This window comes from Nyctereutes procyonoides, unplaced genomic scaffold (genome assembly GCF_905146905.1).
Source record: "Nyctereutes procyonoides isolate TBG_1078 unplaced genomic scaffold, NYPRO_anot_genome, whole genome shotgun sequence".
In the NCBI taxonomy this organism is placed as follows: Eukaryota; Metazoa; Chordata; class Mammalia; order Carnivora; family Canidae; genus Nyctereutes; species Nyctereutes procyonoides.
The window spans coordinates 12620594-12634022 of NW_026575044.1; the positions used below are offsets into that span (position 1 = coordinate 12620594).

Below are 13429 nucleotides of genomic sequence, written 5' to 3' on the forward strand. Positions count from 1 at the left end.
GGGCTTCTTGTTCCTCCGGGAGACGTGGCTCAGAGGGCATGGGTCACTTCTTCCGTGAACTGGCTGAGCAGAAGTGTGAGGGTGCTGAGCTTCCCGTGAAGGAGCAAACCAATGCAGCAGCTGCGCCCTCTTCCAGGATGGGGAAAAGCTGTTCCAGGAAGAGTGGGCCAAACCCTGGACGGCGAGGAAGCCTCTCTGGTTCTGAGGAAGAGCCTGAGCCCAGCCCCGGTGGATCTGCATGCATGGGTTCTCCCGCGGGGACCCCCATCTCTGTGACTCCCTGGATGAGGAGATGGACTCACTAAGAAGACGGGCCACCACCTGGCTCACATCCACAGGCCGTCTGGCCCCCAGGCTGGGCTGGGCAAGCACCTCACTGAAAGACTCGCCCTCCAGCATGACAAGGAGCCTCTGGAGCCCGCAGCCTGTGAGGGGCCCCTCTGGTGTCCCCTGGTGCTCCAGAGCTTCTGCCCAAGCCACTCCCTGCTGCCACGAGGCTGCCTTCTTTTTTTAAGGGGGGTTTATTTATTTATTTACTTGAGAGAGACAGAGAGAGAGAGTGCATGGGGAGGGGCAGGGGGAGAGGAAGAAGCAGATTCCCTGCTGAGCAGGGAGCCCCACGGGAGGCTCGATCCCAAGACCCCAGGATCATGACCTGAACTGAAGGCAGACGCTTCACCGACTGAGCCTCCCAGGAGCCCCCACGAGGCGGCTTTTAACCACCCTGGAGCCCTCTTCCAAGCAGTTGACCAAATGGAAACAATAAAGCTTTTTGCAGCAGAGGAAAAAAATAAAACAAAACAAAACACAACCCAAACCTGGACCAAGGACAGCAGAACTTCCAGAAGTGGTTCCAAAGCAGATGCACGTTAGACAATCTTCACGGGGGATTTCACCACGTGAAACAGTTAGAGACCACTAGTGACCACAGGGCAGAGCACTCCACTGTTTACCAGCTCCGGACACGCTGCTCACACATGATCTTGCACAAGACAGGGAGCAGAGCTTTACCACGAGTGGTAAGTGCCTTCCGCAGGCAGTTGGTGGAACTCCTGGATGTGGAACACGGAGCAGAGAACAGCAAGGCTGTGCAGCCGTGTGGGGAGGGTGCTGGGCGGCTGGCGAGGCTCATTCACTAGCTCAGTCACATGGGCATGCCCCCTGCCTCAAAACATGCAGGATTCAGGTTCACAGCACTGATCTAGTGCGGATTTCTGCACATGGCTGCCCGCAAATGGAACTGTGAAGATGTCCTTGAAGACCCGGGGCACCTAAGGAGGCCACCCCTCTGATGGAAGTAAGCTGAGACCTCTGTACAGCTGTCGTGACGGGAAGAACATGCAGAGGCTTCACTGCAGGAATGCGGTGGAACGCTCCCCACACCTGAGAGCCCACTGCAGACAGCAGTGCCTCCTGCCCACCTCCCCCGCATCTCCATAGAAAGACCACTTTTCACTGGAGAAGGGCTGATTTTGAAATAACCAAGGATCCTTTCCACAACTCTCACCAGGAACTGCAGAATATGAAGGTGGGCAGCCTCATTCCCAGGCCTATCAGATGCCAAGTGGGAGAGAGGTTGAGACTGGAGGGAAAGACAACTCACGCGTAGTGCATGCTACTCACGGTGAAACGGCCACCGTCATGCGGTAGGCATCTGCCATTCCCAGCACCCTGAGCTCAGCCCCGCAGCGGGTGAGCAAGCAAGGTGTGGCCCCTGCCTCAGAGAGCTCATAGCCGGGTCACATGCTGCCCAACCTCAGTGATCTCGGACTCTCAAGGGGGTATCTGAGATGGTTCTCAGGTCATTTCACCACTACGCCTTCAGGTCTCAGTTTCCCCACCCAAAAATGAGGAGCCTGGCCAGATGACCTCTAAGGTCATTCTAGTTTTAGCATGTCATCTCCTGGTCACATACCGATCTTCTCTATCCATTCATCCATTCATCCATCGATGGACACTTGGACTGTCTCCCTATCTTAGCAGTTGTAAATAATGCCGCTATGAGCACAGGGGTGCAGGTGTATCTCTGACTTTGTCTTCTCATCTCCTTCAGATTTATAACCTGAAATAGAATTGCTGGATCACACAGTATTTTTACTTTTAACTTTTGAGGCTCTGCCATGCTGTTTTCGAGTGGCTGCACCAATTGGCATTCCCGCCAACCAGACACGAGGGTTCCCTTTCCTGTTTACCCTCACCAACACTTGTTATCCTTTGTCTTTTTGATGCTGGTTATTCTAACAGGAGTGAGGTGGTGTCTCATTGTCCTAACCCCTGAGTCTTAATTCCCTTCCTACAGATATGTGGTAGATTGACAGCAACTATGATGCCACCGATGGCCTCGCTACATCTACATCTTTCCCTATAACTCTGTCATCCCTCCCATTTCTACCCTGTATTGGGGGAGGTCATTGAGAGGACATGGTCAACGGCTGACCCATGAGGTGGACCCTGGTGATCAGAGGCTCATCACCCCCACCCTGTCCTTGGACTATTGGTCCCACTTGCCTTGCCTGCTCTGGGAGCTGCCCCAGGAGAGCCTTCAGACAGTGATGTGGCGCTAGGACCATGTGAACAGTACATGTGACCTCTTTATAAATGTCTAAGACTTGGTGGGTGGGTGCGGAGATCCGCTCATCTTGTGGCTGCCCAAGAGAAGCCTCGTAAGTACATTCCCTTGCTTACAACACCTGCCACCCACCAACCTGGAGTGGCCCACCTCCCTCTTCGGGCCCTCCCCAGCCTCTTCTCACACCTGGGAAGCTCCTGAGGCACTTTCGAATCAACACCCTGGGCTCGCCCATGTGACTCATTTCAGCCAACAGGACACTAGCAGATCTGATGCAAACCAAAGTGTGAAAAAGCACATGTGCATTCCCACTTGTGCCCTGGCTTCTCTGTGACACTGCAAGAAGAGCCCAGGCTCATCACTGGAGGACGAGGCAGGAAGCAGGACCAACCACCCCAGTGGAGGCTGTCCCACATGGGCTAATAGTCTGCAGATGGCCAGACACAGTCTGTGGATGGCCAGTCCAGGCAAGAGCAGAAGAACCCTCCCTTCTCCCTGTAAGCCCAGCCAGCATGGGGGGAGCCAACCAGGTGACGCATGGATCCATCAGAAATAGAAACTGCACTTGCTGTAAACTTGCTTGATCCTCTGTTATCACGGAATAAAGAACCATTAAAGACAGGCCAACCAGCTATGGGCCTAATGAGCCAGGGCTGTTGTAGGGTCATCTGCTGGTCCGGCTGTGGCCTTGTGGGGGAGTAAAGTGGGGACAGGCCTCCTGCCCACCGACTGCCCGGCTTCTGGTTCAGCACTACAGTTCACACAGTGAGTAAAGCATTCCATCTTTCCCTCTGACTAATAAGGAGTTGGCCACAGAAAGAGAATGAAAATACATTATACATGAGACACACTTTCTGAACTAGTTGCAAGTGTTGTTCTAGGATATTTTTACTTCTCTTCAAACATTCCCTCTGGGGTGAACTATCTTCCCAAGAAGGTAAATGGAAATAGGAAAGAGCCTTGGAGGAATCCACTGGGCCCCATCGTGGCGAGCCAGCAACGTGATGGTCCCTGTGGCCCCTGTGGCTTTGGGAGCTCATATCTTCCCTTTAGATAGCGATGTTACCTGAGTGGTGGTCCGCAAGGAGCATGTTCCAGAGAACCAACAATTTCCCCTATTCTGTAACGAAAAATATGGACTCTGGTCCGACTTGTCTTCAGACCCTAGCTCTATGGATTCAAGAAACATGAGACCCCCGTAGGAGGTAAACCTCTCTATGCCCTGACTTCCTCGTCTACCAGGTGGGATTTTCGATCATGATCACCTTGTAGGGTTGTTGGGAGGGTTCGTTCTTTTACAGGCAACAGCGGTCACTCAGGAAACAGAAGTGGCTCTGATCCTCAGCATACTTCAGAAATCCGCCAGCCAACACAGAACTCTGATTTGGAAAATTTCTGAGTCAAGGATGGTGTCTCTACAGCATTGCACACAACTGCCACTAAGTTTATGTGTCCCTTTTCACTGTGTTATGTGTCGCAATTAAAATTCGCTGCTCCCTCCAGAGCCCCACAGGAAGGACCGCACCCACAGCAGGGAGCGCAGGGAATCAGAGGAAACGACTGTCTTCACTATCCTTCCCAGCAGCTGATGCATGACAAACATTTGATCCAAAGCGACGTGGGTCTTTCTCTCGGTTCTGGTACATTAATGCATTTAGTAGCCTCCTCTGAGGTCACAGAAATTGGGACAGAGTTTGAAACTATCTATTTATAAATTTGTAGAGTCAGCAAACAGCTGATGTGTAGAGAGGACACAATCGCTTTTTAAAAAAAGATTGTCCCTCTTACATAAGTAGCACACGCTTGCAGTATCAGTGAGCCATTGCCTTAATAATGCTGCATAACAAGTCATTCCAAAATTCAGTGCCTGAAAATGATGATCATTTATGCTTGCTCACGCATCTCAAGGTTGGCTGGGGGTCACCGGATCCTCCATGCACCTCGCACCAGTGCGTTGGCCGTGGTGATGTCAGAAGTGCAAGAGAGCAAGGACACCCAGAACTCTGAAGGCCTCAGCATACTCGCACACCTGCCCACATTCACATGCCAGAGCCCGATGTGAGTGTGGAGGAAGGGACCTGCACCATCACCTGGCAAGGGCATGGACACAGGCAGGGCTGGCTTCAGGGACATGACCAATAGGATCTGCACTGTACAAGGGTCCTGGCCAACCCCACCTTCTCCAAGCCCACCGGCAGGACTGCTGGAACTTCTGAAGGGGACCCGCGTTTCACACCATACAGTGGGTACTTCGCACTGTGACTTGTACCCCAACCCCGCACTCCACAGGTGTGGTTCAGGTGTGGTTCAAGCAACAACAGGGAGGGTGTAGGTGGTCATTAGTGGTCACACATGTGGCCTTACTGCCACACTGTTCTTTCCAGATTAAAACCTGGCACGCCTGCCCCTCCCCCCAGCCTGGTTATACGTCCCCCACAAACTCAACACCCTAGCACCCCAACCCCCTCATCCTCCTCCTTCACATCCCAGGGTGACTGCTCGATGGAGGGAGTGAAAACTGTCCACCAGAGGTCCTTAGAGCCACAGGTGTCAGAAATCCACAGTGGGTCTGAAGACACTTGTGGGCTTCAGGGCACAAGATGGAAGCACAGTTTGGATGCTTCTCCCAAACTGTGCAACAGAGTCCTCCCCTCAGGCAGGCTCAGCCAATGCAAGACCGTCACAGACTTTGTTCAATGACTTGGTCTAGAAGTGACATGTTATGGTCCCCAGGGATGACCACATCCAGGGTCTGATGATGCCTCTCCCCCCAAAGCAGGCTCCTTCTCACACTCACACCAGCCTGGGGCTCTCCCAAAGCTCCTCTTCTCCAACAATTTCCTAAAGTCCGGGATGCAGTCAGGGCCCCTCATCAGGTCCATCTCCTCTCAGGGGCCCCTGACCATCCTCCACAGTGACCCGCAGGGCCAGTGACCCATGGGGCCCACATCCTGCTCCAGCAGGAGAGCAGCACATGAAGTGGCTCTTGCCACGGAAAATGAATCACATGCAACATGTCAACATCAGAATCCTACAGTTCAGAAAATTAGCCAAAGAACACATTTTCTGATAATTAGAGAGCTAAAAATGGATCCACTTTGAAAATCCCTTCCTTCCTCCCGAGAAAGCTGAGGAGGTGGTTTAACAACAATCATCAGCGGAGATACAGCACATTCTGGGTGTTTAGGGGACAAGTTCCAAGAAATTTCTTGGAAGGTACAGTTCCCAGAAGGTGGTGGCGCTAACAGACCCACGAACCGTCCGCACATCCCTGCAACCGGCTCGGACTTAGCAGGAGAACCAGAGCAAGAGAGACAGGGGAGCAGCTGGGGGCAGGCCACCAGCCGCCTCACCTGCCTCGGCACCGAGTGTGTGTGGGATTGTCACCCCAGAACTGCCAGCAGCCCCTGAGGGCCAGGACACGAGCAGCAGCGTGTACCGTGCTGAGCTGCTCTGAGCTGCACACACGTGCATCCTCTCGCTGAATATCACGGCAGCTGTGCATTCTCACCACTCTCAAGTTAAGTGTCACACCCAGGGCCACACAATAATCAGGGCAGGAGCAGCATCTAGGCAGCAGAAGCCTGTGTGCGCCACCACCTCTCTCGTGGAAGGGTCCAGAACTGGCAGGGAGCAGACCCCAAGGAGGGCAGCGGACACAGACGCACACCAAGGGTTAGGGTAGGAGAAGCCTCAGTTAGGGACCTGCTAAGTCGATGGTCAACATAATACAGGGTTACACGTGATTTTACAAATCTCATAGAAGTAGTAAATGTAGTAAATACACACATTCCAAGCTAGGCCCTTGTGCAACTGCTCATGGAGCCGAAGACCATTAGGCTGCAAGACAAGTGACCATTAGGCTATAACACCTAAAAACTCATAGTCCGTATTTCCTGGCCTCCAATACCTACCCTGGACCACCATTCCTGGTGTTTCCCACTGAAGATGAATAGCATCTGTGCTCACAGGAGCAGCAGAGACCACAGAGTGGGGTGGGGCGGGGGAGACCAAATGAAAAGGACACAGAAAAAGGTACTTGAAGTATGTTTCCTGGAGCAAAATGCCTCCATCTACTGTTTATGCAAACTTATGCAAACTATATGCAATTTTGCAAATGGTAATGCTAATTCTTGCACAGCCTGTATTCTTTCATGGCCTTGGCTTTGACCTCTGGGTTATAAGGTAGGATCCCAGCAGAGGCGGCCACTGGCCACTGCCCACTGTCTGGCCAGAGTCAGTGGTCAAGCAGTGCAGAAGGGTAAGACCCACGTGATGGATGTGGATTATTGTCTTGGTGGGGAATCTGGGTGGTATGTTCAGGATGGCAGAGAGTAGGTGTCAGAGCCAGAAAATGACAGCTGAAGGGGCTATTGATGTGTCCAACACATTATATGGGAAAATAATTGACAAATTCATGAATTGCCCTTAATACCAAATGCCATGTGTTTTCTTAAATCACTCTTTACTCTCTGGGTCACTAATACTTTCATATGCATTTTCCTTGTCTTACCATACTTCCCTGCTGTGACATACAACATGTGGAGCTCTCACCTACCAAGGGTCTTGGAAGACATTAAAGGACGAGTCAGGAGCTAGAAAAATAGTCAACTTCTTGATTCAGCCTTCTCCTCCAGTGAAAGGTATCATTATGGAAATATACACAGAAATTGAGACGCTTGCACAATTGTTTCCCTTCTGTCAATGCTGGTATAGTGGTTGTTTCTCTCCTACTCACATAAGGCTCAAAAAGTCCTTCTGGGTTGACAGGTGGCTCCCTATGTCCTGTGGCCCATGTGCTCTGGACAGAAAGTGGGGCCGTCCTTTGGCTCAAGGCTATGGCCACTGCTCACTCTACCTGCCAGTTGCTGTTCCATACATTTTACTGCAAAAAGCACGCGCTGTCCTGGTGGAGAATGCAGTCCCTCTGCCACTGGAGTTCCCTGGCTATGCCACAGAATTGTGCTAAATACCAAGCTTGTGCTGTTCGTGCACACATGAATGTGCATGCACACGTGCGCTTCCCAGATGCACTGAGGGCAGCATCCATTCAGAACAACTCTCTCAATGCTTGGCTCCCCCTTTCAAAGCATTTCCCATCCTGCCCCTAAAACACTCCCAGTGGTGCTGCCAATCAAACTACAAAGCTGAGTGGCAAGCTGAAACCTCAAAGGAAAACCAGCATCTAGTTAAAAACTTCCCTGAGTTGAGCAGGAGTGTTTCTGAGCCGAGCACCAGACAGGAACAAAAGCTGTGAGGTCACAGGGGCTGGAAATGCCATCCATCATCACACAAAGATAAAGAACCTTTAAGTCCAGCCAGAGGGCACCTGCAAATACCCAGTGTTGCCCTGATGCTTTGATTGATGGCCACCCATTCTAATTAGTGCCTTTTATCTCGAGGTTTCCAGCAAACTGCTCACTTGCTCCCCCTCCCCCTCCCCTGCCATTTGCCTTTCTGGGGAGACAGTACTGAGCACTGAGCCCCGCCAGCCCCTTCCCCTGCGTGACCGACCATGGCCATGTGACCGTCCACTCTCGAGCATGGGGCCGCACTGACCTTTCTCAGGAGGAAGCAGATGCGCTCAATGTTCCTCAGCCGCTCCCTCTATTGGGACACACAAGAAAGAAAGAGGGGGGTTAGATGCTCTGCTGAAAGAACACGAGAAGCCCCCCGTGATCCAGCCCCCAGGAGAGGAGTCAGAACCCACCAGGGACCTGCATGCTCCCACCCGGCGGCTCCTAATGAGAGTTTTTGCTTATAGAACTCAACAGCAAAAAACCCCAAATAATCCAAATACAATGGGCAGAGGCTGTGAATAGATATTTTTTCTGAAGAAGACACAGAGATAGCCGGGGGAACATGAAAAGGTGCTCATCACTCTTCATCAGGGAAATGCAAATCAAAACCACATTGAGATAGCACCTCACAGCTGTCAGAACGGCTGTTACTAAAAAGATAAGAGACAGCAGGTGCTGGTGCAGACGAGGAGAAAAAGGACTCTGGTCCTTTTTCTTGTGCACTGTTGGTGGGAATGTAAATTAGTGCAGCCACTAGGAAAACATTAGGGAGGCTCCTCAAAAAGTTAAAAATAAAACTACTGTAATAGCCACAGCAATTCTACTCTGGGTACCTATTTGAAGGGAACGAAATCGCTGCCTAGAAAACGTTATCTGTCCCTCTGTGTTCACTGAAGCATTATTTATCACAGTCATGACACAGAAGCAACCTGAGTGTCGTGGGTGTAAGTGGAAAAAGAAAATATGTATATACACACATGTGCATATACATACACTATATCCATATGATATACTATTATACAGTCATGACACACACACACACTGGAACATTACTCAGCCATAAAAAAAGAAGCAAATCCTACCATCTGCGACAACATGGATGGACCTTGATGGTGCTATGCTCAGTGATATAAACCAGACAGAGAAAGACAAATACCATACAATGTCACTTATATGTGAGATCACGCAAAACAACAAAACAAACTCCTAGAAAAGGAGATCCTGTGTGTGGTTACCAGAGAGACAGGCAGCAGAGCAGAGGGAACTGGACACCGGGGCTCAAAGGTACAAACTTCCCACTGTAAGACAGTCGAGCACTAGGGACCTCTGGAGCCTAGAGTCCTCCCGGGAGGACTTCCACCCGGGCTCCAGAGCACATGTGCCCTGATTGGTGTCTAAGCTATGAAGTTCTCTGCCCGTTGATTTTATTTTTCTAAAGTGAGTGCATTTAGAGGAAGCAGTCATCCCACTAAATTAGACACCAGCAGCGCTCCCAGGCTAAGACTTTTCAAGACATCAAAATCCATTCCCGGAGCCTGGCCCACGACTGGGACGGGTGCCCATGGCCAGCGGCAGGGTGGCGGGGTGATGATGGTCACATCACAGACTGTGTGCAGCCTTCCCTTTCGTGTGGTGAGCTTCTTGTTTTCCAAAGCCCCTCTGAGTGCAGCTGCGGCGTCTGTTGGTGCTTCATTAGGAGGCAGCCACTATGAATCTGGTGACCACGGATGTGATGTTAATGAACTTGCTCTGGGGGAGACAGGTGGCTCTGCCACTTCAGTTTCTCTAATCAAATCATACAGTGACTGCTGTGTGTCTTTCAAGCCCAGAAGAAAGAGCCCACCTCAGGACAAATTAGTGTCCACGTGGCTAGGGAGACAGACCATGTCCTCCAGAACACACATGTGTGCGTGCTCACACGAGCATGTACACACACACACCCCGCACACAGCTGGGCATCAAGGCTGCCTACATGAGGAATAAGGGGCAAGGGGTGAGGTGCCAGACATAGAAAAGCTGGTACAGGGCCACACCAGCTCCTTCCCCGCAAGCTGGGCCTCTGGTGGCTCCTCCTTTGGTGATACCGAGGGCCCCTCTGGTAAAAGGAAGGGAAATGAGAAGCTGAGAGGAAAACAAGAACCCTCCTGCCCTGTCCACCCCCTGGAAGGAGGTCTATCCCGAGGGCCCTGCAAGACATAGAGCTCTAGGGGACATTCGATCCTGAGAACCAGTGAGCCTCAGCCCACTCCTAGAGCAACTGTTTGTAAGCTAAGTCCACCAGGGCTGGTGTCACCAATGGGTGTGGTGGCTTCTCCGAGCCACCCGAGGCAGAGACCCTGCTCCAGGGCTCTACGGAGGCTGAAAGAGCTCGAATGGGAGTTAATGAGGCATCCAAAGCACTTAACTTCCTGCCAGAGAATAAATCATAAGAACCAAGAAAATATGTTTAATACTTTTCCATGGGGGGTTTAATGCATTTTTTTTTTAATCTCAGACAAGAGTCCTTTCCAGAGGGGCGTCAGTCTATCCAAGAAATATCTGGCTGGCAGGGCCCAGGCTCCTTAATTAAATCATCTAAAAGCGTCTAAAGCATAGCTTTAGTGACAAGAGTGAAGAGCTGAGACCCAGTTCCACCCTACACCTCATTCTGCAGTATGCTTTCTCCCTCTCATCAACAATAGTTGAGCACCCACTGTGTGTAGGCTCCGTACTGGTGCTGCCATGGCACATGGCCTATCCTATCTTCTTTGCTCCATCTGGACTAAGAACTTGACGTAGCCAGATGGAAGTGGCTCCATGAGGCAGTCTCAAGTTTTCGCCAGTCACCTGGGTGGAATTGGCAGGACAGGACGGAGTGGAGGACACATTTCTGCAGCAGCACGCACCCGGGGGTGATTCAAGAAAGCCCTGGGGGTTTCCAGTGAGCTAGGAGGAGGAACAGCAGGACTAGAGCAGCTCTGTGGACCAGGCGGTGATGCCAGTGCCAAACACGAAACATCCAGAGAGAAACGAGACCCGGAGATAGCCCTTTCAGGTCTGACGGAGCTAAGTTATCACAGGTAGTGGTGAGATCGGCAGATGCAAACAAAATGCATTTCAACGCAAGCAAGTTTCACAAAACTTCAGAAATTTTCAAGTGCATCTTAGGAATTCTTGCATCTTGCGACAAAATTCTACTCCACACTGTTGACTTTGAAAGGGTTTCATTCTGTTTCATAGAACCAAAGAATCTGATGCCAAAAGGATTAGAAAATCAGCTCTCTGAAAAGAGACCACCTGGAGTACATGGTAGGAGCACGGGCTCCCGAGACAGGCAGACAGGCAGTGCTAACCTCCCGCCATGCGCTACGGGCTCTCGCCTACCAGTCTGTGTGTGCGGCAATGATGCCATCCTGGCTGACTTGTGAGAATTATAGGTTACACATATACACAGTTCCTCACGTGCAGTAAAAACTCACAAAAACTTAGACTCCAGTAAAAACCATGTCCCTTACAGAGGTGACCCGGAGGCCTGGTCCCCTGGTCTTCTGGTACCTCCAGGGAGCATATCTTCCTTCGAGGAGGACAGGTCTCTCTGGTCCCTGTCACTGAAGAGTGACACCATGAGCCTTCCAGGTTCAGATGGATTCACACAGTAAATCCTGCCGTTCAGTCTACAACCTCTAACAGAAAATATCCACAGAGATATCCAAACAAAAACCTGGCTTTGTGCTGGAAACTGGGGCCTGGAAAGAACTTCAGGGGTGCACAGACCCCCAGAGTTTAGGCTGAGAAACACACCTGAACGGTGTGTGTTCCATCCCTTGAGCCCAGTGGGGCTGGTCCACAGTGAGTGTGGATGAGGCTCTGTCCACGTGCGTGGTTGGTCCTTGGCTCTGGGAAGTCGGCTGCACTGACCAGAGAAGCAGATGGCCAGCACCCACACCATTCATTGGAAGTAGGGTCCTCCTCTGCTCTCTGCACCAAGCCCGCTTTCCATATCCACTCCAGAGCACATGGCAGTGGCAGCATGCATGACTGACCCGCAAGACAGAACGGAAAGATGTAGAACAGCACGTGCTGAGCCTGGATCAGATGACCAGACCGCATCAGATTCCCCAGTGGGCGGCGAGCTGACCTCAGGCCCACAGACGGAGCCTCTGAAGATGAGTGACCCCCTGGGTGGTGGATGGGTGGCCAGGGGCTCTATACGTCCACCCACTCTGCATGTCTGCCTCTGGGAGACCTGGGCAAGCACAGAGCGTGAACCACCTCTGATGAGCCTCCCAAGCTCTGCCAGCATGTTGGCCAGCATGGAGCCTCTCTCCTTATTCAGGGATGAATAACCAAAAACCACCAGCATGGGGCCTTGAAGACTACAGCCCCGCACAGTAGACCTTTCCCACCTGGGTTCTTGGGATCGTCATTCTGACTTGCGAGATATGTTGGGACCTGGGCAGACTTCAGGTGTGAGAGGTGCCCTTGACCTGAGCCAGGAGGGGAGGCACTCTATCCACCCCCCACCTGAACGTCCTTCCTCCCCAGGCCCTGGCAGCCTGCCCTGATGCCACCCCGCCCACCGCCAGCACCCACTACTCACCGCGTGAACAGGGTTACACTGGTCTATGGGGCTCTTAAAATCCGTCCTTAACTCGTCGAAGGCAATGATCTGAAACGGAATGTGCAGAGCAGAGATGTTAGTGCAAGAGTGAGTTGATGTGCCGTGTCAGAAGCTTCCCGTGGATTTGCTTCAAAGTACGGGAGGCAGGGAGAAGGTATGAATGATTCAAGACCGGCCAGGAACTGGCTTTTGTCAGAGCCGGTGATGGACACTTGGGGCTGACTGTACTCCCCTGACTTCTGTGTATGCCTAAAACTCCCCAAAATAGGCAACGGGCAAGAGATGGTGTAAGGGTACATGCTCGCCCCGAGCGGACAGGTCAGGCCTACAGACCTGATACACAGCCCCACGCGTACAGACGAGGAAGCTGTCCTCTCAACATGAAACTGGCTGAGACAAGCTCTCACCTGCTCCTGACAGTGGAAGCAAGGCTAGCCGTGTGCCGGGACGGAGGGCGGCGAATGCTCCCATGGGAACGATACTGCAGCTCCGTGTTGCATTGATACACTCTACACGGAGACTTACAATGCTGTAGGCTGAAGGTAGTTCTCTCAATTGTTTTTAAGGCCCCTCAAAGCTTCATAAGCTTCCTGTGCTTTATTTACAAAGACATGGAGAAAAGTCTATTACGGTGACAGCAGGCTGAGGTGTGGATATAGACACAAAAATTCAAACCTCGAGCCAGGGCTTCCCTCCTCTCTCCTTACAGGAAGAAGCTCTCTGTTTTCTGTTTCTGTTTATTTTGGCAGAGATGCTGATTGGACATGAGACAGAGGTCAGGACAAAGGGAGGAGAGAAAAGCAAGAAAGCCGAATTGATGGTCACGGAGAGGCCCTGAGCGCCAGCGGTCCACGGGCTGCACAACCAGCTCCCAAGCAGTCACATCTTCACAGATGGGTCCCACAGCCCGCCAGAGAGCACCGGTCCCCCCGTCTGGGGGGAGGATGCAGAAGGCAGCCT

General features: G+C 51.8%; 1 protein-coding gene across 3 annotated transcripts in view; it reads right to left on the minus strand.

Annotated features, from left to right (window-relative positions):
* Positions 1-13429, minus strand: part of CNIH3 (cornichon family AMPA receptor auxiliary protein 3) — a 213289-nt gene that overhangs the window by 38420 nt on the left and 161440 nt on the right. For 2 of the 3 annotated variants that reach the window (XM_055323891.1, XM_055323889.1), the window contains 2 exons: positions 12449-12517; positions 8129-8176 (listed from right to left, as the gene is read on the minus strand). In XM_055323891.1, coding sequence (XP_055179866.1) covers positions 8129-8176; positions 12449-12517 — 117 coding nt within the window. The remainder of the gene's footprint in view (positions 1-8128; positions 8177-12448; positions 12518-13429) is intronic. The other variant, XM_055323890.1, reaches the window with a different exon arrangement.